The sequence below is a fragment of the Bombus bifarius genome, unplaced genomic scaffold, assembly GCF_011952205.1.
Source record: "Bombus bifarius isolate JDL3187 unplaced genomic scaffold, Bbif_JDL3187 scf7180000010271, whole genome shotgun sequence".
Classification (NCBI taxonomy): Eukaryota; Metazoa; Arthropoda; class Insecta; order Hymenoptera; family Apidae; genus Bombus; species Bombus bifarius.
The window spans coordinates 2,940,345-2,965,535 of record NW_022885586.1 but is presented as its reverse complement, the minus strand read 5'-3'; the positions used below and the strand labels follow the sequence as shown (position 1 = coordinate 2,965,535).

The window sequence follows — 25,191 nt, the reverse complement described above, 5'->3', positions numbered from 1 at the left end:
TAAATAAGATTTAATAAAAACGTTTATTTTACAAGTAACAATGTTTTTAGGTATACAATCCTAAATGAACAGATCTTTTTTCGTTATATCAATACATATCTATACACAAATGCGCACAAGATATACTGGTTCAAGTCCAAGATATGCTGTTGCATTCATATGTTTTGATGCGTACAAAATGATCCATTCAACATTGCATTTGTCTTTTTATATTCCTTACTTTAATTTTGATTAGAAAGAACATGTTTACGTCAGTTTTTCTTTATTTTTTGTTGACAAAACGAATTCTATATTAGGTTCTAAATGTATGCATATTCCATTACGATTCTCGATTTAGTATACTAGGGAAACTGGCTCTTCTGTTACTATTTCCCCGAAATAGCTTTGTGTATTATGTGTTACAAATGCACAATAATTATCTATTTACGTAGAAAATTCTTTTATGCACTTGCATAGTTACAAAATCTATTTGGTCGTATTCATAATGTGACCATCTGAAAATTTTCAACTGTTATCGAGCTTAAAAACGCGAACGCTATAAATACGATTCTCGTTTCTTTAATATATCTAACTGAAATAAAATTATTTTTTGTAGAGTATAATTACGAAGAAACGACAATATATGAACTGCATTTGCAATTTGTAGAACACACCTAACTAGGCTAGACTACACCTTCGTCAAACAGATCGAGCATACCTGTACAAAATGTATACCGTTATAGTGTAGAAAAATTTACGACAAACACGTGGATGAATACAAATTCTGCCTCTATTATGTCCCTACTATAAAAAGAAATCCTTCGTCTGTATTGACATCGGTGTAGTCTCAAACAGGTAAAATCCCACCTGTATCGGGCTTCGAAATCTGGCAAGTATAGAATTAATTATTCAATTCTGATGTTTGTATTATCATCATAATTAAATAAAAAAATTCAACGTCGCTTGATTTCGATGATTTTCGCAAATATATTCGGAGCGAACTTTGGATCTTGTTGCTGCATTATATATGTACATATGTACGCGCCGCTCATGACGAATGTTCTTATGGAACATGAATAATTCCAAAATCGACAAGATGTATGAATATCACATGTAAAACTGCACGAAATGAGACAGACTCACGTAACTGGCTTTAGCGTAAAGGACAATTTAGGCCTCGAGTTGTTTTTCCCGAGGATTTTCTTCTGTTCCTCTTTAACACGCTTTTCATGTTCTTTCCTCATTTTTTGCCTTTCTTCTTCTATTAAACGTTGCTGTTCGACCATGGCCAATCTTTCTTCAGCCTATCAACGAGTACGTTCGTTTAAAATATCAGTCTACGAACGACTTAGACTACCGGATACTTACCAGTTTCTTCTGAGCTTCCTCTATTTTTCTGTTGTTCTCCTCCATGATCCTCTCTAGTTCCTCACGCTTCTTCCGCTCTTCCTCCTACAACGACAATGGGATCTATTTACACGAAGCAATGATGGTGTTGCTCACCAGCTGTTGTTACACCATTCATATCCAAAAATCATAGTGCCGCTATGCCAACAGCCTAGTGTTACACATCCTAAGAACCATTGTTTTTTATATGGGAAAAATAGTCGGGAATATATATGAAATTTCGAGGTCGGGTTTTAAAGAATTAGGATGGCTTGTTGAGACAAAAGTAACGGAGGATGTATATAAACCCAGTTCCTTCGTTTGGATTAAATGAGCTCCTCTTAGTTCCCAGCGAATGCTGTTTATTGACAGATTCCCCAGATGGAAATACGACGACTTAGGATGCCACTTGAAAGTGAAAAAACGTGAATTATGATTCTGAATCAATTCACTGTGCATGCAAAAGAACGTACAGAAAATTGCAACTCTCCTTGCTTAAACGCGACACGTTGAGTAACTTTGTTAAGTGCAGGATAAAATCTAAATGCAGTAAGTGTAAGAATATTTTATTAAGAAGACGAACAAAAAAAAGTTTGAAAAAAAAAATAAAGAACATTTCACAAAGAATAATGATTATTGTTCATGTATCTTCGATAATGGCTGATGTGCATTTGAAAAAAAGAGATGGAAAACGTATTAAAAAAAATATTTACGAACGAGTGGTGCCATCCGCCCCGACCTGTCGAAGAATGCGTTGTGTCCCAGGTACTAATATATAGCAAATCTAAAATAATCCCTAATATTGTCTTTCCGATATATAGTGTTTAAACAAAGAATGATAATAATAATATCGGTATAAAATGAATTATGAATATATAAATTGGATAATACCTGAATGAAGCTCACGCCAGCACGTAGGGGATGCCTTCTTCATCGACAATCACTCAGCAGTGAGTAAAAAACCGGCATCTTCTGTTGGTAGTCAGTAAGGAAGGTGACCTATATATTGCTAGGTCGTGCTTTGTTGCTATGGGATTCTAATTCTGCCCTTTAAGGTCTACCTCTCCCTTTCTAATTAAATTTCTCCCAAACTTGTTCACATATTCAGTGCAAACTCAATGTGCAAAGCAATAAGGATAAAAGTATGGTCAACTTGTAATCAGGGTCGCTGTCCATTTGACCGGAACGTGCTGATTTTCCGGGGGTGAAAATAACCAATTGTGCATATACATAAAAAAACATAGTAGAAGAAATCTCCTACTCGTATTTAAAGGAAAATGAAGATTCGTATTTAAAAAAAATATAAGTACTTAAAGACGAGCATGTAAATATTATTTTATTTAAGTACTTAAAATCATTGCCAATTAGATCAAATAACAGGACCCCGTCTTGTAATTCATAGAGTATTGGTTATACTAAATTAAAGCTGTTAGAAGAGCTTAGAATAGCAAAGTTACGGAATAGAATAAATGTTTCTTTCCATTATCATTATCATTAAAATCTATTAGCAATTCTATCATTTATTTTCATTATAATATGCAAACCTCTCCAAAAAAGCATTTTATCAAGAACGGTAAACTAGGTATACTATTTTCGATTTTCAGATATAGAAGTAATCATACAATATTATTCATCTTATATTTTAAGAAGATTCTATGATTATTAAAAGAAAAAATAGAATATTCTCGTACGTGAGAAGAGATATCTATTAAAAAGGATGAAATCTAATTCGCAATTTTTATTTCTATAAATATAAGAATATCATTGTTATTGTACCGCCAAAATAAAGTTAAAAACAATTATGCAATCATATTCTTAAAGATAAAATTTGATGAGATTTTTCATAAAAAAGTTTAAACAATTCTTTAAATCTACTGTTTCACTGACAGCAAAAACTGTTCAGGGAAAAACATCACTTTCCTATAGTTTCATAGAAAAATAACTTTATTTCAAACTTACGATTCTTTTTTTCTGCTTAGCAAGTTACAAAGTTTGGGATCACTAACTTTAAGTAATTGGATGCTTCTTTCTCTACTCTTTAAGAGATTAAACGATGCGATTATGTGGACATTCAGACACGCGGATATAAACTAGATCAATAAGTAATTAGGTCTGCTAGATTGTCAGGTACAACGATTGTAAAAGTGGCGAGAAAAAACGCAGCTAGTGCATTCGAACGCAACTTCTTCAATAGTAGATACGACTGGCAATCGAAATATTGTGTGATGAAAGGTATTAATGTTGTACAAATATATAAATATATACATGGTAGAAATACAATATTCTGTTCATAAATATCCGATACATGCGCCTATAATAGCAAAATTCTTTCCACAAAAGAAAGTATACATTCCCAACAACGCGACCTCAGTGGATGCTGGGAAGTCGAAGCAATGTGGCTTTTTAATAATAATTTTTCTCATAGTTATCAACCACAATGCTTCAAGCCCAAACGCTGTGATCGCGAAATAGAGGCATAATATAGCGCTACAATCACACATGTTAGTTTCACCATAGATATGTTCAATTAGTAACATTTATATAATTTTTGGTATATCCAATTAGAATTTTCTAATTCTTTTTTACGTCAATACACGCAAACATATAGTACCCTAACCTCTCTTTATAGTTTTCAAAAACATTTAAATTAAATTGCATCTTACCAGTCAAGCTATTCAATTATAAAATACATTTCCTCTATTATATATTTAATTCGTATTATAGTCCTGCATTTACCAAAATATATCATCTAGTTATGTATAAAAATAATGCAAGGATAGAGCACCAGACTTATTTCCTGTTGATCGAAACAGCGCTTGGGCTAACACTGGCCAATGTTTCTCTGGATTGGTCTTACCTCTCTTCGTTTCTCCTCCTCACGAAGCTTTGCTTGTCTCCATTCCATTTCCTCCATCATTTGACGCTCCATAGCCCTTTTAGCTTCTTCTACTCTCCTTTGTACTTCAGCTTCTATTTCCTCCTTACGCTTTTCTAGCTCTTCCTCCACCCTCTTCTGCACTAGTTCTTCTATTCGCTTTGCAGCTTCTTCTTCAACCATTTTTTGCTCTACTTCGCGCTGCCTTCTGTAAGCACAGAAATATTTTGTTGTTCTAATGCTACAGGAGTAGCACACACTTTCCAAATATGTTTACTTCTTTATCAAATTTACTTCAACAATCTATAAATATAACCGTATAAAATGTATTTATTTGATTTAATCAAATACACTTTAGTTAATAAAGCATAAAAATATATTTAGAATACTAGTACATAATATTGTATGTGTAAAGTGTGTGTGTGTTCATATTTACGAAATTCTAAAATATATAGTATCTATTAAAATATCTGAGACTTATGTATATACATATATGACCCACCACCATGAGATAGTTATACAATCTTACCCAACTGCACTTGCGGTGAAGATTTTGTTCGATAATTCTTTCTTTTTCCTGACAACATAATTATAAATAAAAAAAACGTATACCAATAAAATCAAAATATATAAAAAAAATTTTTTTATTAATTAAAAATTAAGTAAAAAGCATTAAAATTTTTTTATATTTTGTTTATTATACAAAGACTAAAAAATATGGAAAAATATGGAATATAATCCTTAGGCATAAGTACCTTAACATCAAGTGCATATGGAAATAATAAAATAATCTAATATGTTATCCTCTATAATATCATAATACTTTGTTTAAAACAAAAATATTACAGATAACTATTGTTAGTCAAGGCATATTTATTAAATAGAAGCAAGTAAATCAAACAAAATAATAATCAATCTAAAATAGTTAATTACCTTTGACGTTCCATTTCTGCCAGCCTCTCTACCTCATCCATTTTGCGATCCCTGTCTCTGTATGAACGTTTCTTATGACTGACAATGTGTACATCATCCGAAGCATCTGAGCCTGAACTAGAGGATGCAGAATGGGATCGTTTCCTGTGTGCATAAATAAATGCGTTCAAATTTTATAGAAACAGCAAGATAAATGGGCTTGAAACCCATCTACTACATTGCAACATTTATTAATAGAATGTTGGTAACAACGTAATAAGATATATACAACGATAGAAGACATAAATCTTTAATCAGACGTAACATATATTTCTTCTATCGAATGTGTGTATAGCAAAATGGCGGAAAACTCAATAGAACGAAACGATTCCAATATGCATATATTCGATAACAAAGTAAAATATATTACCTTGATTTAGAACTACGTTCTTTTGGCTTGTCGGAGTACTTGTTGTTCGAATGCTTCTCACGTGATTTTGAGCGTTTTCTTGAATGCTTACTCTTATGACGCCGTCTACTAGGAGATTTTGTCCTGGATCTAGAGCGGCCCATTTCGATGAGCTTAACTGTCTTTTCCGAATAATTATTTGAAAAACTACGAATATACTAATCACTAAGAATGTAGCTATACATGAAAATAACCGAACACTACGCGAATACCGCAACAGAATAACAAACCAATCACTGATAACATGCACACCGCACAACTCACTTATGCCGAAGCTACGGCCGCCATGATTAACTTAGTTTTCAAAATGGAGTATAATATCGAAATAGATTGCGCCATCTTTTCGAGGAGCTCAAGACGAAATTTCAAAGACAGATATCGTGTAGGGAACAATAAATAGTCAGCGAAAAAGGAAACGAGGGAAGTAACTGACCATAGTAGCTTTAACAAAATTATATTTGAGTGTTATATGGGTGCACGCACGAAAAAGACTATTTAAGAAAAAAAAATTGCTTTCCTTTATTTCTGTATCTATCTGTATAGATCTATCTTTCAATTTTCGTTTTCAGCTTCTCCGCAAGTAGGCGCAATCTATCGGTATAACTACAATATAACTTTACGAAGTACACATAATCTCCGTCACAGATTTCTTGCAACAAAATTTTAAGTAATATATAACTCATACAAACTATACTTCTTATACATTTTCACACCATTTTAACTTTCGTATTTATTTATTTATCATTTTTATTACTCAACAGAATACTACAAATTACATATCTTAAATTCTTACATTCAAATTTTGCGCTAAAATTCCATTCGTATTCCGCCAATCAGAGTATAGAACTAGGATTGTAATTTCTACAATTTCTAACTATAATTTCTCGTAATATATAGAGTAAAGTATGTACATAAATGTCTATGCGTGTGTCGTTTAGTTACAAGCAACCACAACCAGGGAAAGGGAGTGGTGTAACACAAAATACTTAAGATCGTTAAAAGGTTAAACTAAAAATGGGATAGCATGGTATAAGTATGACATGACAGAAAGTAACCCAATGAAATGAACGATTCTGGAATGTGATTGGTTCGCGCGTGTTCCTAAATGCCGCGGCGTTCATTGGCAATGGCACCCGTTCACAGCTGTGTCGGCTGCGCGCGCATCTCATTCGGCTAGTTCCGCGACAGCAAAAATCAAGATGGCGCTCCTCTGTTTGCGGATAGTTCTACGACGGATATAAATACGTGAAAAAAAAACAGTGCAAGAAACGGTTACGAGTTATCGAATACATCGTGACGATTCGTATATAGGTATTATAGAGTGACAGTCGATTGGGTAACGCGTCGCGATAATTGTAAAGCACGGTTAGCCGGGTAAGCCGCCTGCGGTATTTGGAAGATTGGCGGAAGGTGCTGTCGGTGCCCACCTGAGGAATGCCAGATTATCCTCGGTGCAGCAACTCGTTTGGCAGGGAGATGGTAATCGCGTGACGGATCGCGTGTAAGTCGATCGAAAGTGTTTTGGTAGGTGGTCCCCCGGAAAGGTGTACGGTCGTGTTTGTTCCGTGACGTATGTGTGTCGCGGAGGGCTGTAAGACAGGTCGGTCGCGAGTGTCGTCGTCGTCACCGTCGTCGCCGTCGTCGCTATCGTCGTCGTGGTCCGACTCGTGTTCGTGTCTAGTGTGCCGCGAGTGGCGTTTTTCGCGGCTTCGATGTGCTCTCGTCCTCCCCTGGATTTCTGGACAGGCGAGATCAGCTGCTGCTGGAACAACTAGTCCGGCGGCTCTGGGAGACGATCCTCATCTACAGGAGCGGTGGGGCAAGGAGGTACCGGAAGCAGCCGCGAGTCCGGAAGCATAACGAAGAAGATGGCCTTCAACGAGGTAAGTTTCATTTCTGTATGACGTTATATGTATATCTTCTATCTTCCTATTTCGCTCGGTCGTTCGATTCCGTGGGCTGACCTCGCGACCCCCAAACGCCAATTCTAACCTAACCTCCGTTCCTGCGCACAGCTGGCATGTTATCAACTCTATCCCCTTCCTCTCTCTTGCATCTCTTCATTCTCATCCTTTCGTTCTCTTTCTAACCTTCTTCTCCTTCGTTTCTCTCGGGCACCATGCCCGCCGCTTTTGTACTCCGTTCTACTGTTAAACGATCACGAGATGGATCAAAATCCCCACAATCCGGTTATCCTTTATAGTAACGTTACGATACACGTTTTTGGTAATCCTTTCGATTGGTCGACCCTGTACTTTGTACGTGCTACCAAAAATACAGTTAACGTGTTCTTTTATTTAAATTTAATTCTACCAACTACTACCATTTTCACATTAATACATTTCCGTGACTCGTAAGAAAAGTTGATATGTCGTAATTTCTGATGTTTTTACGTGTTTGTGGATAATGTTTCTTGGAAAATACGTATTATAAAAAAATACTACGTGATATTTATACCATCTAATTCAGAGTAGCCAAAATATGCATTTCTATGATAAACAATATCGATAATTGTGTATCGTAAAAAAATTTTCTCACGAGAGATTGCATTATTAATTTAAAGTTTGATAGACAATTACATCATAGTATAGTCTAGATACGAAAGAGAATTTGTTACTTACGTCCACATTGTGACTTTGATGACATTGTATCACCGATTGTTTACGCCGTAACATTTCTTCCTAACGATATTGCGTAACCATACCCATAAAGAAACACGGGTTTTCACGACAGAGAAGGAAAATAAAAAGTGTTTCAATGTACCTGATTCTTGTGTAAGATGATACATCAGAACGGCGCATATTTCCGAGCCGCAACAGAGTGGCGATATCGTTAACAAAAGTACTATTGTAGACCGGTAAAATAAAAATGTATTTACACATATGGTAAATAGAGTGTTATCTATTCGATAATCTGGTCGAACAGTTTAAGATTATTTTTCGCCGACCTCCTATCGTTTTTGGTGACGCATGGTTGCAATCGTGTAAGCTTTTTATCACGTGCTACTATTTATTTTTGCTGACTGTTCGGTGAACGAAAAGAGCGCTGACCAGTAATTAATATACCACGATCTAATTTCATCGACATAGTCGTACCGTGCAATACGAAGCGGAGAAAACTTATACTGTAATCTGTAACCATAGGCGTGATTGCTGATTTTTTTTAATTAACACGTTGCAATGTGGCGTTATACTTCCGTATCACGATTTCCGGTGAATACTAACACTCTCAAGGCGTAATTTTTTATCTTTTTATTAAAATTAAAGAATTTTTATCGTAGAACAAATTGATGCACAAATTGTAGTTTATTCGTAAATTAAATTTTTGTAAGAAAGAAACAGTTTACAATACAAAAGATATTCAATACATTTTCTATAAAATATATATTTTATATTAGATATTGTACTTTTTGTATTAATTAAAATCAATGGCTGAAGTAACCAAACACATGTAAGTGTACCTATTAAGTTCTCAAACTTTTAAAACCCTTTCTCAAAATTTTTAAAACCCGATGCTTCTAATGCAATTTTTTCTATTATTCTTGAGTTTCGTTTTATTAGAGCCATAGAATTTCTTTGGCTTCCGTGGTACCACGAATTTAGGTCAACGGTGTAATTTAACGGATAACTAAAGATAATCGATCATTTAATGGCATCTTTTGAGGAAAGTGGGGGAAGAACAGCGTTTTTATAATATATAACATATTTTGTGCCACTGACGCATGTTGCTACAGCATTGCGTATACATATACGCTTACGTACACACGCGAAGGTTGCGCGTGGATCATTCATCCGTCCCACGTGCGCTCTTTAAATGAGAAATTAATTAATGAAAGGACGCATCAGCGTTTACCATTAATCTTCATACGCTACGACGCGTATTATTTGTTACGATTTCCTACTATTCAGTCCGCAATCTTTATTTTCATTATTGCTCTGCAACAATTAACTTTACTGAAAGCTACGTTACTTTTTATCCGTTAAAACAAATCTATTCATTGTTTTTTACGCTACTTCGAGTCACGTTAACGTACCACGTCAGAAGTTCACGGTCGATTCATTGAAAATTAAATACAATCGTCATCATAGCTGCGATCGATTATACGAAAGGACATCAACCGAGGTGTACAAGTCAGTGTACACAAAAAAGAGGTGAAGGTGGTAGTCCTTACGAGCACAGCACAGCACAGCACCTGCTATACCGGGTCATATCGATCGAGATGGAATATACAAGTAGTCAGAGTGGGATTCCACCGTTGTTCTCCCTTCTATGGCACCCACTCGTTTGTCGACGATCATATGGCTTCTTTTTCCCATCTCGAGCCTTCGTGTTCTTTACGCCTTCACGATAACATGTCTATCCGTTTTCCGACCAATCCTACGTTTGATTTTTGTTTCTCTGCCCTTTTAAGTCTTTGTGCATCTTGTCGACTCGTAATACGTTTTTAACACTCTGTAGACAAGTCTGATTCGTTCACGACCTCGTCGAAATTTCACTCGAGAATTTCATCGAAGCGAATTCTTATTTTCAAAATTCTGCCACGCTATAAATTTGATGTAATATCGTGAAATTGTAGGAACTGCAAGATAGAAGTCTATGTCTACAGCCTACAGTTTGTCACGTATCAATTCATCGATATTATTACGATATCGCATATGAATAATCAATAATAAGTAGAATCATAACGAATCAGGTAACTTGGATTTAACAGCGAATTTCTATTTTTCCTTCAAACTTTCTTAAACATTTGATTGTATACGGCGTAGCAGACACTTCGATAAATATTCCGTAGCTTTTTCAGATATGTTGAAAGTCTAGAAGAGCAACAAAATTAAATATTCATAGATGAAAATTGAAGGAATTCGCTAAGCTATATAATTAACAAATTAAACACGAACGACCCAGGTTTCCCAAGTAAAATGTGAAAATATACTTGCGTACGTAACGCTAATTCCTGACTATGTTCACACGGAAAAGTTGCCCCACAAACTTTTTAGAGCTTCTCGAATAAATCACGGCGGAAGCAAATGCTGTCGACTGTCGAAATACAACACCTAGATTTCCAACATATTTATAATATTCGTATGTACCTACTTATTAGTCAACCTAAAAATTAATTATCAAACGAGACAGTTTCTGCTCGATACTGATTAATAGTCTGGAAAAATGGGCTACAAGTTTGCAAGAAAATCTCATTTGCTGTAACGATTACGTGGCTTAACGTTACGAAAACAAGGAACTCGTTGCTCGCGGAACGATAGCACCATATGTATCTACGCGCACACACATATGTATATAGCTGGTTTGTTATCGACGTCGTTGTTCTTATCGTATTCCGGAAAGTCTAGCTTGCACCTCGGTTAGTCGAGACGCGCATAAACAAACGTACAAACGTGTACATGTATACGCGCATAGATATCGCTGCATTGCTCCATGTGGAGTTTATCGACGCGGCAATTTCAGAAGTGTACACGTATACAGGGTGCCTCAGTAATCATGCTACAATCGAGAAGACGCAGATTCTACGCGAAAATATAAATGAGAAATATACAAAAAAATTTTCTTCGCTGTCGAGAAAATCGAGTTTGAAAATTTGTTAAAGATACCATGAACTTGGCTAATTGGTGGACAGATATGAGTAAACAATTAACAAGAAGTTATTCCGTGCGTAGAAACGAGTCAAAAATGTAAAATAACATCATTCCATTTAAGGCTTTCGTTTTCGAGAAAATAAAGTTTCAGCATCTTTGGTTAAGAATTGGTTTGACGTACACGTACATACGTACTCGATAAACTTGCAAATTTCATTTTCTCGATAACGAACGTTATGTGAAAAATCTTATTCCGTATTCTCGACATATTTTTTCCGCATAGAATCCCCACTTTGTCGATTGTACTATGATTACCGGTACACCCTGTACACCCCGTTTGCCTGTGCCACACGTATGTACACGATTGTACCGTTATAACGTGGGCGGCTGAAGTTTCGACGATCGCTTATTTTTTCCATTCGGTCTGTTTGAGAGATCAGAGGCGTGGGCAGGAAAGCAGGTTACATTAAAAAATCGTTGGTTTTGATATCGGGCGGCGATCGACGAATCTATCTCGGCGGATCTTTATTATTTTGAAACATTGATATCGCGTTAAGATCGCGTACTCGTGAGAACGTGGGCACGTATATGTTTTTTAATTAACGCCGGGATTCGTGGGTGTCAAGGATACCGGGGAGGCCAGGCGAATAATTTGTCGAGAATGTTGACACGATTCGCGGAGAAGTACGAAAGGGTCGCGTACAGCGCGAATACTTGTGAAATTCATTTCTATAATGGAGGTATCAACATAGACGAAGATAGTCGTTGGTATCGCTTACGTTACACAATAGACATTGTTTGATTGTGGCCTCGATGCAGCCTGGCTGCATATCTGTTCCTGTGGCGCGCGCGGATATAAAGTACACGCTGACAAATGCGTACCAGATTCACCGATGTTTCGAACGAAACCGTGGGCGAGCATCATAGGCAACGAAGAATTGAACTATGGAAATTGACAAAGGCGGGTACATCCGTGATTAAAGCTGACGCTTGTGCACGGACAATGCACCATTGTGCTCCGTTTCCAGGTGTAATCTCTACTTCCTGGTAAATTAAAATCTGTCGTCGCTGCTTCCTATGCTGCACGGCTGTTTTCGCAATTCCTTGAGGGACTGCGACGTTACGCGACAGAGAGGAACACTGTGTCGATCTTGATCGAACAGTATACGTGAAGAACATGGAGATAACGAAGCAACCTACGGACGCGGCTTATGAGCGCGGACGACGCAACAAGAATCATAAGGAATCGAGGCTGGCGACGAAAAATTGCAATTCACGTTATAAAATTGAAATTTATTGCCCTTCGCGAGTCGCTGTTCGCCGCTTTTGTGAATCTAAATCGTCGCGTCGTGACCACTGTCGTAAAGGTAAAAAGAGATAGGTACGATTGTATGGATTTTACTAGCCGTGCCTGCGCCGTGCCACGGTGCTTGGCTGTTTTCCATTTTATTTTCGATAAAATATGCATGGTAAAAAGGAAGAGAGCGTTCCTTGTGTCGCGCGAATACGCATTGCAAAACGCCGTTAAAAATTGGCACCGCTGCCAAGCCGAAACCAGTCGTAATCGCTGAATAATGGCGATCCCATTATTTTGCCTGCACGATAAAACATTAGACAACCGCGAGTAACCTTTGCCACCCGATATTTAAACAAGCCATAGGAGAATATAACTCTTTGTTCGAAGGGAAATATTCCGCTATATAACACAGTGGCTACGAAAAGTATTCGCATATGATCATAAGTTGCACATTTCATTTTCATAGTATCGAATTTTTGTAGTCGTGAAAGTACCGCTAAACGATATAAAATTTAAAGTACCTGCATCTAATTAATCAGGTAGTATATACACATGCTGTAATAAATACAGAGAGGTGGCAATATTTTCGCTATCCACTGTAACTAACATAAAATATAACCGACAAAAGTAAACGACACAATTTAACGCTCTTGTACATTAAACTCATACAAAAAGGGAAAACAACGTCCAGTTTCCGTACCAACGCAGCGACACAGACAACCCCGCCAGAGATCGTATTCACGCTATCCCACAACAAGTGTTACCATAATTCCAACTTTCTGCGGACAACCTCGCTCCGAAATACAACGGTTCCTTAATTATCCGTTTTCTGTGTCCGCGTTGTAAAGCAGAGGAAAATCGTATTCGGCCCGGGTATTGTCTCTGGAAAGCACGCTGATACCGCGCTTGCCGAAGGGCAAGGTGCTCGTCGAGCATTCCCCCCAGGTATCGTATTTTCCGTAAAACTTTCGGATTGGAACAAGGCGCGCGGGAATTAATCGTGGCGGTGCATTTGGTGGGTTTCGCTCGCCCGTAAACGTCAGCAACGTGTTGCCCCTCGTAAAGCGAGTAATAGCTTCGTGCTCGTCCACCCTTCCTACACTGTACTGCGCCGGTGTGCGTCCATCTATGTTTGCACTCTGCACCTTTGTGTATGTGTATTTACATGCGTGCAGCCCTGAGCGAGACGGCTTGTACCGGTGCACCTATATGCATCCGTCTACATGTTCGTGTGCTCGGTACTTCAGCACCGCATAGGTGATAACGTCGAGTCGAGTGCTCAAACAGACGGTGTACAGGGTGTTGCTGCCATATAGGAGCGCAAAGCCGTATACTTAAGGTTTTAGGTTAACAACTTTTTAACATACGAAACACATCGTGTAATGAAAAGTGGGTTAGGTTATCCGGAAAAATGTAGTTGATGGAAGTCGAAATAGATTTCACTAGAATTGAACGTTTCGTTGTCCGCAACTATACGAGTCTTCTTTCAAAAAATATTTAGATGCTACGAATTCTTCGTACAACCTACTATGTACTTGTTAGATGTGATCCCTCATAACGATCATGAAATAACAAAAATAGAATTTAGTCTTGGTATACTGATTAAGGATGAAACAAAAGTCTGTTCTGTCTTCGATGTTGGTTTATGAGGTTTGTAAAACCATAGACGATCAGACAATGGTAATGGTAACAGGGTAGTTCTAACTTCTCCTAGCGTGTAATTATAGCCTGAATGAAGTAAGCACGACTAAGCGCGAATATCAGTCTGGAAACAATCCTCTTCCGGTTTACAGCCACCCTTCTCTCACATACTTCCGAAATTGTGAAGCTTCCCCGAGACTTGCAAACTGCCACAAACTTCGTGCTCACTGTTGGTAAGTTCTGTCGCGACAGAATTCGGCACAGAAGTGTTTCTATTATAGAACCTACAGCTAATAAAACTCTTCCTTATTTTTCGATGACAGCGGAGTATTCCGCTACTTACTGTAAGAACACTCGGTATATAAATACATCGGAGCGCGGTATATCGTATATGCAAGATTGCAGGGAATTAGCGTAGGGATAGAAGCGTATTTCAGTATGCTGGATATTGGCTGGCGTGGTGCTAATCTCGAGCCGATGGAACTTCATTTAGATTAATCGGGCAAAGACGCTAGGAAACTAAACTGTTGTAAATATCGATCGAACTCGTCAGAGAGAATATTAATAAATTCGTGCTCGTTTTTTCCTTGTAAGTTTAATGAAATCGGGCTGAATAATTATCGAGTAGATTATTTTGACGAAGTACGGCGGCGCACGCGAACCACGATTCTCCTGGCTCGCGTTGCTTTCTCAAGAAAACAGCCGTGACAGGTCAGGAGAACGTGTTTCTCGGTTTCAGAGGCAGGAAACGCTACTCCGAGTGTCACGGGGATCCAGTTTTCCCGTCTCCGCGAAACAGGTTCGTTTTTTACGAGTCAGAAACCCGAGTTGATCGCGACTCGTGGTCCCGAAGTTCCGCACGCGTACGCGACGAAAAATTAATTAGAGATCGCGGCTACCGATTTACGCCATGCCTCGTGATCCGTGGAAAAGATCTAATAACGCAGATTTATTTGCCTCGCAAAGCGATCGCAACCTGTTCGACCGCCACGCTTGTGCGAGGCATGAAAAATTTCGGTCCTTTCTTTATTTCTGTGGTTTGATCTGGCGTAATAAACCCGGTCATACCTTCAGGACCCGTTCACCTTATCAATTCTTATCTGTGCTGAAATCACCGGTCCTGATAACAGAACAGTTATACAATCGGCGGAGCGACAGAGACACGTGGAGCACCGAGATGCGGTAAAAAAGCCTCTTGCACAACTGGTTTTCGTTCATGGTGAAAGGAAATTCCGATTCCGCGGTGATGCGTTGCGTGCGCCCGTCTACGAAGAATCGAGATGGAATTCTCCGTCTAATCCGGAAAAAACTCGATTCTATTTGCGGCGAGGCCTTCGGATGCCTCGGACAAGTATCCCTGGTGACTCGATCCGAGGTAAATGCAACGGAAGCACCACGTTCAATCGCATTTCACGTTTGTTTCATTTTGTTTCAAGTACAACGATATTGTTTTCGTGTTTTATATCCCTTTAATGTGTCACTTCCTTAAACTATCGATATTATACTGTGCAACGATGAGCACTTATTTTAAAAATTACGTTGAATCCTGTTGCTGATTTTAAAAGGTCTTTCTCTTCGCTCTTAATAAAATAGAATACTGCATTCTAACTCTGGATACTCGCGTATTTCCATATAAATTAATATTATACTCATTGGAAAATAAAATAGAGCTAATACGATTTGAAACGAAGCGTGGCAAAATGTTGTAAAGGCGATTTAAGTCTCATGTATAAAGACGATCTGTAAATGAAAGTGTCTGTTGCGCGAATTTAAAACGGCGATTAATTTACAGATCGGTTTGATATTGCCATCTTTAAATAAATAAATTTCTATGTTTCTTCTGCGATCGAAATGTTCAGTCCCGGAGGGGTTATAGAATCGTTAAAAGTTGAGAAGTGCATTTACTGGAGTTCCTTTCTGTCGATTGCTATGTCCTTGATCTCCGTCGTGTAATTTCGTTTTATTTCAAAAGTCGTGTTTGTCTTATAGCCGAAACTTCTTAGCTTTGAGATATTCTCCTGCCGCGGAACTTACAAACAGCTGTAACGTTGATAAGAAAGCACGAAGGGAGCTCGACAAGTGTACACTTGAACTGCTGAAAAGCACGATCCGGCAAAAGTTCACGGAGAGAAGCGGAAAAGTGGGAAAAGAAGAAGCTGCACAGCGGACAAAACCGGAAGGGATTCGAACGCGCGATAAAAGATCGATACGAATTTCTGTTATGTTTATTCTGATTCTGAGGTTTATCCTTCCATGTGCTAAACAATCTCTTGTTGCTTTATTCCTCTTTATCGTTCCTCCATATTAATATCTCGCTGAAGGATTACAAACCTTTTTAAATTTGCGGGGGTTACGGTTATCATCGAATAGACACACGCAGAATCTGTTATATGATTCGCTACATGTGTTCATCGCTCGATGCTAACAATATGCACATTATACGGGGAAACGTGACTGTTGATTTTTTATTTTGACGTCACTTGATGGCTAATATACTTGGAAAGTGAACAACTTCTAGGAATAGGTATTAACAATCGACGATCCAGAAATTACTAGGAAACATATATTTAACTCTACAATCGGATCAAAGGGCAGTTTTATTATAGTAAGATGAAATTGATAATTGAAGGCTAAATCTGCTTATCAGGCTTCTTGCCCCGAGATGTCCGAAGAGATACAAAAGCGAAGAAGAAGCGAAGGAAACAGTAGAATTAATACATAGATTCGAACAACTGACATTTCTCGTTAATACAACGCGACTGAATTTTCAAAGTAAAAGGGAAACGAGGAAGTGGAAAGGATAAAATCGCCGCTTCTATTTGCGTTCCCTTCGTTATTTGAACGATATTCCGCGAAAAGCTGTCAGACAGACGGTAATTGACCGCAGCTGGTGAAAAAAATTACGTATCCTGCAGTGGAAATTTCACTGTGCCGTATAGCTCTACTGGAGTGTTAAGCAGATATTGATTTATCATCTGTGCGCGATCTTCTTCGCTTTTTCATCCTAAAACAACACCGCCGTCGGAGGTGTCGGGCTGACCTGTCTTTTGTGAATACGCGAAAGGGAAGAGTTATTGACCCGAATTGGTATTTCGGCCGTAACACTTCACCGTTTGGCTCTCGGCCGAAGTATCTTTTGTATGAAGATGCAGGACATCGATCGGGACCATCGGTATATCGTAGCTTTGCGCACCGACAAAGGATAACGCGATTCGCGAGGAGAACTCTTGAAATTAAACGCGGCTTTACGATGAAAGAATTCGTTTAAAAGCAATTATACTGGAAAAGAGTTGTCGTAGCCGAGTCGATCGAGGAATAGGGAAAGTTTGAAACGTCTCTATCTAAACTTAAGCTATACACCTAGTAATGGGCGTACGAATGTCAGTTTCGAAGAAATTTAAAGTTTTCCAAGCCTATGGTGTTCCGAAGCATCTCGAAGGTTATTCAAAACTCTTAAGAGCTTTGACAAGTCTTGAATTTGGTCTTGAATTCTGAAAATGTCTAAAGTCTTGGAAGGCTTGGATCTTGACAGATTTAAATGTAAATGCTACTATACAGAAGAATGGATCAGGAGAAACAGGATATTTGGAAAAGTTTCTCCTCTTTTATTAACGTAGCAACTGTTCAAAATGTGGAACATGATATTTCATACGCAAGCATTGAATTATCATACATTCGTGATTTAATAAAACTCCATAAACAGAAAGTTCATCAAGTCGAAAGTTACATACGCAAAGTCTATATATATGGAAAGTCTCATATGCAAAAGCTTTATTCTAAATTTTCAGCCTGTTTCTCCGTGAGAGATCATCACCCTCTGTCAAGTTATATCAAGATACCCATAAACATTCGGAGCGATTCGAAGTGTTTCAGATACCATCACGTGCTACACCCGTAGCTTGATGTTGTACAGACGGTGTTCGATTTGTTCGCAATTGAATATCGGCAAGGGGATAGAGGAAATCGGTGTAAAAGTTGGACGCGCAATTTACCGAGTTTCAGCTGCGTCGACCAATTCGCTTTTGTCTGAAGCTGCGCGGCTAACAGTAAGACAGCTACACCACCGGCCAGACTAGAAATCGCGTGGATTGTGAGAAAGATGCGGACAAAGGAAATGAGGTATTCTGAGCAGTGAGCTGCGTTCTTGCCGCGATAGGACTCGGGAAGGAAGAAGGAAGGAAGGAAGCGTGGAAGGTACTAGCCCGATACCAAGACGAGAACTCGGTGGATCCAGCCTTCGGGATAATGGAATTCCTTCCTTGCTTGTCTCACCCACTTCTGAGTGTCGGGGAATCGTCCTCCTCTTCTCATCGAACAGCTCGAGAATAAAAGAGAAAGAGAGAGAAACAGAGAGAGAGATAGAGAAAGACTCGCGGCCACCTTTCGATCAGACGTCGATTCTCTTCGGCAGTCATCAGAATGCGTCCATAATTTATCGAGCTTCGAAGCATCTTATGAAAAATTTATTCTCCTTCTCTTTCCACGTTAATTCTGTCTTGCAATCCCTTCGAGTGTACTTAAGAATGCTTAATTCCTCTACATTTATTATACCGATCGACTCGGCTATCGGAACCCAGCAACGAAATGGTTTCGCGCTCTAATGATCCGCCGACGTTAGTCCCGTCCGTATTTCCATGATAATTTCAGCTCCAACTTTCCGCATTGCCGTAAAGCGAATTACCAACAAAGCTTGCTGCTACAAGCTTGGTGGTTCCGACTCGAATAACCTGTACATGTCAAGTATCAGAGCCATTTGTGTACTTGACAGATTTTCAATGATGTTCGATCAACGTGGATTTCCATGGATACATCGAGCTGTTCAGAATCGTCAATTATAATGTACACTGTGTACTCGCAGAAAGGCTTTGAGACATCGGATCAGGTTTTCCTTTGCAATTATCTTAGGCAACAAACTGTCCACTTTTATAACGATCGATCGTTAGGATTTGTCAAGTTAAATTGAATTGTTAAAAAGGGCAAAGTTCGAGCTTATTTTTCCTCGGTATCTTACCTCCATTGTATTCGTATAGACGATTAAAGAAAGAGGATTCGTGATATCTGTTCGGAATTTTCTTTGGTCGAATTATTTGATGCCTGGATTTTCCACAGGGTGAATCCTCCTGAAAAAAATTGTCTCATTAGGAAGTAAGTAAACGATAGTACACTGAGTTTCTCCTTTTTTCTTCCTCAACGTTTCCTTTAGTCTGTAAGTTTCGTCTGTAAGTTTTCTTCATTAACTTTCACCATCCTTTCTTTATTCTTTTTATTTAATCCCTTCTTATATCCACTGTCTTCTCCCCGGTCTCCACCATTTCTGCTTCACTTTGCTTCAACATTGGAAAACTGTTCTCACTGCACCATAGGAACTCTCCTAGAATAGGATCACGAAATCGTCTGTTGCAAACGATTATGCTACAGTCATTGAACCTTATTAATGGAACTAATTGCCTTTATCAGTTTACGCATCAAATATTAATCTATTTCCTGTGTAGCGTGTAATTAAGTTACGCGATTAGGAACTGGTAACCGATTTCTTATCGTCTATATAACAACCTTATCGAACTGATTATCGTAATCGTAATGATAATTCCGACTAATATTTTAGACATCGAGTTGAACATTTTCCTCTGATGCAAAGTTTGTTTACACTGAATCACGAATCTATTACAATATAGATAAATTCCCAAAATACTTGTTTTGTAATTATCGAGGTTCTAATGTATTTAATGTAAACTCTCATTATAATTCGATTAAATCAAGTATTCCGAACAAAGGTTGATTTGGAAAATGAACAACAGACTATGTTATAAAAACAATTGGAAACAACAATCGAGATTCTACTGTACCTGTTAGGTAAAATTGTTGCGCAAAAGGGTCTAGGTTTCTGTTTACTCACAGAGAGCATCAATTCGTCGCGTGCACACGTCATAGCATAGGCGGAACGAAAATGACGCGTCTTTTACTCGTGGAAACTCGTTCGTGAAGCAGAGCATGTTCCACATCTATTTGCAGGAGAAACGAACCCTCTTTTGGAACAAGGTACGTCAAACGAGTGGCACGGTGGACGTTTCAAAGAATTCGTAAACCCGTGTGTAGGTGCCTTAAAACATTTCGTTCCGCATTGCTTTCTAATGCGTTCCACTTTCCTGGACATTCTTCGGAAGATTCTGAATGTTGTAATACCGTGATAAACCAGCCGAAATGTTTCTCGGCAGGTTAGCAAATCGTCGATGTCCAGCGAAACGCGGAAGACTTTTGCGCCGTGAATTTGAAAAAACGCGCATGAATTATCTATTACAGAAACGCCTGTCGACTTAACGAAATACATTCGTTGGAAGAACTAGGAAGACTATCGTCGATAGTATGGTATTCGAATCATTTAATGCATACAGTTAGCCATACCAGGAAAGTTTACATATAATCGTATAATTTGATATACTTGGCTTATCCGAAGAAATGAAAAACAGTTTGTTATAGAAGTAAGCATTTATGTATATTATGCTTACAACTCGAATATATATTTATTTTAGTCCCGTTCTCTTCTGGTCTATATGGCTCGAAATGGATGTTGTATGTTAATAGACATCGTTAAATCGATATGTTATCCATAGATGAATACAAATGACTAACGTTCTCCGATGATATATACCCTGCCATATTTCTCAATATGAATATACAACATCGTAATTAAGCTTGTGATTGATATATCGTTCATTGTGAAACCAATTGTGAAAGCAATTCGTTACAATATAAATGGAGATTTAAACAAATCGTCACACATTTAATATTCTTAAGGCTATAAACATTTCTGCAACTCACTATATATATGAACAGAAAATGACTCGGAGCTTGCTTACTATATCAACATGTTTCTAATGGAAATGAACTAAAAAAGTGTAAGATATTTGGCTGAGAAAATTCTTAGAATGTAACTATGCTAGAAGTTACGAAATCTTTGATTCTGTAAACCGTTATTGATTTTTATAGAGAACCTACAAGTAGCGGTGGGATCTGATACATTTTCCTAATTGACTGTACAAAATTCTAAAATCATTTTTTGAGACGAGTTTCTTTTCCGCATTGCGATTCAACTATTTCTAATTTCTGTAGAGCTAACGCGGTTCCATGGCGCAACACTGATATTCCTGTTATTTTGAGACGATGGCATCGAAGTAGGTGTCTGTAGTATAACTGTCTTTATAAGGAAATCTTACAAGAAGATAGGTACCGTTGTTTCCACGCCCCGAGAACTGTTTTATAGCTACTGTGACGTTGCTATTTTACAGCTCCATCGGCCTCGCAAAAAGCACAGAAAAAATCCATTATCCACGGAAAAGAGCTTTTCACCGCTGCCATTTGCAAATCAAGAAGTGGTTTCTATCGACAGAGACGTCGCTTTGCTATCTGTTATCTCGCAAACATTGATCGAGCCAGACGCCAGAACATATCGAACTATCTATCGAATAAATGGCGTTCATGAAGCACTGTATCAAAAGAAAGAAATATACACGTTGTTCAGATCGAATACGATTTAAGAAACGTTGAAATATATTTGGGATTATTTTCGTATGAATTATTAGTTTTAATTATGAGTATATATATATATATGTATGTATGTATATCCATAATGTATATGTATAATGTATATCTATAATGTATATCTATGAGTAAAGTATGAATTATTACTAGTTTTATACAGATTCATATTTTTGTCAAGGAGGATGAGTCGCTTACAATTTCCAATCTATTTCTTAATATGTCGTTTTATTTTTTTCTTTTTTTAATTTTGTTACAAAAATTTCCAATATACAGGAAAGTTTTAATTTTCATGATAATCGTTAGCGAAATTTAATATCTATACAAAATTCTAGAGCATTAAATATCGACGCTACAAAGTTACACATCTGTTGCCAACTAAACTAGCTTGGAATACATTTGTTACGTGAATTACATGAATTATAATCTAACTGATATTCGAAAGTAAGAAACGAGAATATTCCATGTTGTCTTATCATACACGCGTCACGAGTGCAACCGCGGCAATAATAATTTACGCTAATACGTTTAAATTGGTTTTCAGCTGCATTCTGTCAAGCGACAATCGCCCCTCGTGTCTCTCGATATTAAGACCTCGCGAGTACGCGGTCGTCTGTACTTATGCAACTTCCCGGTGCATTACAGCAAAGCCCGTTTCGTGAATTGGATTATGCACCGAAGACATAACCATACACCTGACTCGTGCGCAATTCTAAATCCGATGTACTTCAATCGAGATATATTAATCATCTAGAGCTAAACCTTTACAGTGTTGAGCTAATTTTTCTTGGTTAGTAATGGTTGCTATATTTAATGCATCGTTGATCAGTAGCAACTTTATCGTTAAAAGGAGCATCTTAAAATAAACTCATAAATAAATAAATAAAATATACCAAGTGCATATATTGTAATTACATTTTATCATTATTCTTTGTACATTCGAGTTTATTATGGTTTCGTTTAACTATGAACTGGAATATTGGCATTATTCAGAATTAACGAGGTACGTAATGTGCCAGATTATCTTTCATCTTTCATTAAGTTTCATATTATATGTCTCTCCAAAATATTTGCAACATGCTTCGCGCTACACGCGTTAACGTACATCTTTAGCTCTTTAGATAGCCCGTTGTTATATTGGACAACTTTCATGAATTGTAAGGAAGGTTGTCGTTAGTGAGTAATATCGAAATTTTAATCAAGCTGGAAATGTAGGAACTAAGAATCATTCATTGTCGACTTCGTTCGTCGACATGTACGTATATGATCGCGTGTCTATGTATACTCTGTTCTTATTGGGACTTGTGTTGTATTGATAATAACATTATATTTCCCTTTGCTATTCTCTTGCGTTTGGAGGAGACGATTTCTGAAAATGCATCGTTAAAGGATTAATAATTGGCTAAACGAGACTCGATTAAGAAGGCAATTTTCAGAATGAAATCGACTAAAATATACGACTCGCGAATAAAGATGCTTCGAGGCATTAACTGGAAGAAAAGAGATGTTGAAGAGAGTGCTTCTATCTTCGAGAGTAGATGGGAATTGAGAAGGGTTGAACAGGTGGTTGAATAAACGTGGCAACGTTACAGCCTCGTGTGTTTTTCGTCTCGGATTTAATTATACGTTACCCTCCTTTTCTATTTTTCCGAGCTCCACTTTCCGCTGTAGCCATTTATTTTTCACAAGAGTCGCGTTATTTCGTTTACGTTTTTGCGGTTAAAAAGTTATTTCCGCAATTTGGTCGATTTATAGAAACGATGAATATTAGATTGTACCAAAAGTTTCGCTTTATAAGAAAATAGTAGATGCACAACATTTTTTGTTTTATATTATTCTATTGAATTGTGTATGATCCATTTTGTTCCATTGGAACAAAATATTATGCATCCATTATTTCCTTATAGAACGAAAGAAACATTTGGGACAACCTAATATGAATTTGGCTCAAGTGTACAAATTAATTTGCCGAGATGAAATTTTTATTTTTGATCATGTCGACTCGATTCACGTAATTCTGTGAATCAATCACATCTTATCAAAAATAAGTGTCCTGACGCTCTTGAGCGGCAGCCTATCAAAGTACTTGTCAAATGTTTGACTATCGGCGATTTAAATCTAAAATCACACGGAATATTTTTCGATTACGTCCCAAAAGCAGCGATAAGGAAATTTTGGTTCACGTAGAACCGATTTACAATTCTGTGATTAAATCACAGTCTGTCCGAAAATAAGTATCTCAACATTTTTCAGTGACAGTGTACCTGTTATTTCAAAATGACGGTAGAATTTGTGACTATCGATTTGAATTTAGCGTGACACGGAATATTTTTTCGATCGTATTCGAAAAGCAGCGAAGCGTTAGAAACGGTTGGCAGGATATACGAGGAGCAGAGGTCTTTGCCCCAGGACACGCGCCCCGCAGACGGTCGATGGCCAGACTAACAACCGAAGGAATACGTACGTATCCCGCACTCCAAGGGTGCATCTACCCTTCTATAGTTTGCGTCGACACAATTGCGCTTTGTTTCCAGTACGTAAATCCCTTCTCTATTTTCTGCTCGGGGCAATAACCAGCTAATTAGCAGAAATGATCGACCGTCGACGAAATTTTCCCTGAAAATCTGTTTAAAGCTTACTGTTGTAAGTGTAATCCATCCTTTCGTGGCAAATAACACGGTTGTAGTTGCAGACGTTCGTACAACCTGCAATCCGAAAATCGATGCCAGAAGCACCAAAAATACGCGCCAATATAGTTACGTTACAATCCGCGCAAGAGCAGCATACGTCAGTTTGTAGATTCGATTTCCCCTGCACTGGATGTAATAAAATCCATTCCGAAACGATAGCTTCCAGGACAAATTAAGGATTAACGTTCAATCTCATGCCCAATTTCCTGTATCGCGTTTAGGCAACTCGGCGCTTCGCGCGCCGACGCGACCTTTCGTACGTGAAATCGCGTTTGCTTTTCAACGACGACGACGGCATATGGAAAGGTTCAATTAACTACCGAGATATTCCGTGGATATTTTAGAAACAATAATAAATTTTCGTAATAAGAATTGTGTCTATTTTCGTAAGAAGCGAAGATCAGGAAATTTCGCGAACGAGCGTTAATACTGTCGATGTTCATCTTAATAAAGCGAGCACTTTGACTGGAACAGATAAGGTGATGGGGCGGAATTAAAGGGCGGACGCCCTTAATTAAGGCGATTTCTAATCAAATAGTTTCGGGAGACGGATCGATAAAGGCTACTGAGGTCAAGCAAGCATCAAACGTGCTTTTCTAACTCGCTTAGGTAACAAGGCATGCCAAAGTTCGTCGACGTCGTCGTTTCGTTACCAACATTCCTTCTCCTTCTGATTAAATATTATCTGGTATGCGTTTAAGATCATCGATGACGAGACGTTTATTTTATAAAACATTCTTTATAGCATATTACAGTAAACTTTTGTCGGTTTCATTATTTCCTTCTAAATATTTCTTTTGTTCTTGGCCACGAAT

At 37.9% G+C, this 25,191-nt stretch overlaps 2 protein-coding genes across 6 annotated transcripts in view; one reads left to right on the top strand and one right to left on the bottom strand.

The window, feature by feature from the left end:
* Positions 1–4: 4 nt before the first annotated feature.
* On the bottom strand, positions 5–5,930 carry LOC117216334 (UPF0430 protein CG31712). 4 transcript variants are annotated; one of them, XM_033462977.1, is made up of 6 exons: positions 5,583–5,930; positions 5,174–5,230; positions 4,770–4,817; positions 4,223–4,448; positions 1,348–1,431; positions 5–1,283 (listed from the first exon to the last, which is right to left on the bottom strand). In XM_033462977.1, exons 1-6 carry the CDS (start codon positions 5,723–5,725, stop codon positions 1,119–1,121), a joined length of 723 nt encoding a protein of 240 aa, XP_033318868.1. In that variant the 5' UTR covers positions 5,726–5,930; the 3' UTR covers positions 5–1,118. The 4 variants fall into 4 exon arrangements, with proteins under 4 accessions (XP_033318868.1, XP_033318865.1, XP_033318869.1 ...); XM_033462974.1 differs by having other exon boundaries at positions 5,174–5,317; positions 5,583–5,928; XM_033462978.1 differs by lacking the exon at positions 4,770–4,817 and having other exon boundaries at positions 5,583–5,929.
* An 867-nt stretch (positions 5,931–6,797) lies between these two features.
* The window catches only part of LOC117216331 (serine/threonine-protein kinase 25), a 115,445-nt gene continuing 97,051 nt past the window's right edge, over positions 6,798–25,191 (top strand). For both annotated transcript variants that reach the window (XM_033462972.1, XM_033462969.1), the window contains exon 1: positions 6,798–7,504. In XM_033462972.1, the coding sequence (XP_033318863.1) occupies positions 7,490–7,504 (15 nt within the window). In that variant the 5' untranslated portion in view covers positions 6,798–7,489. The remainder of the gene's footprint in view (positions 7,505–25,191) is intronic.

What these genes read in the sequence shown, in the direction of transcription:
- LOC117216334 (XM_033462974.1), bottom strand. Translation starts at nt 5,725, where the DNA reads ATGGGCCGCTCTAGATCCAGGACAAAATCTCCTAGTAGACGGCGTCAT. An exon ending in TTCACCGCAAGTGCAGTTGG is followed by an intron (nt 4,449 to 4,769) that starts GTAAGATTGTAT and finishes CTGTGCTTACAG; the next exon opens with AAGGCAGCGCGAAGTAGAGC. An exon ending in AGGAAGCTCAGAAGAAACTG is followed by an intron (nt 1,284 to 1,347) that starts GTAAGTATCCGG and finishes ACTCGTTGATAG; the next exon opens with GCTGAAGAAAGATTGGCCAT.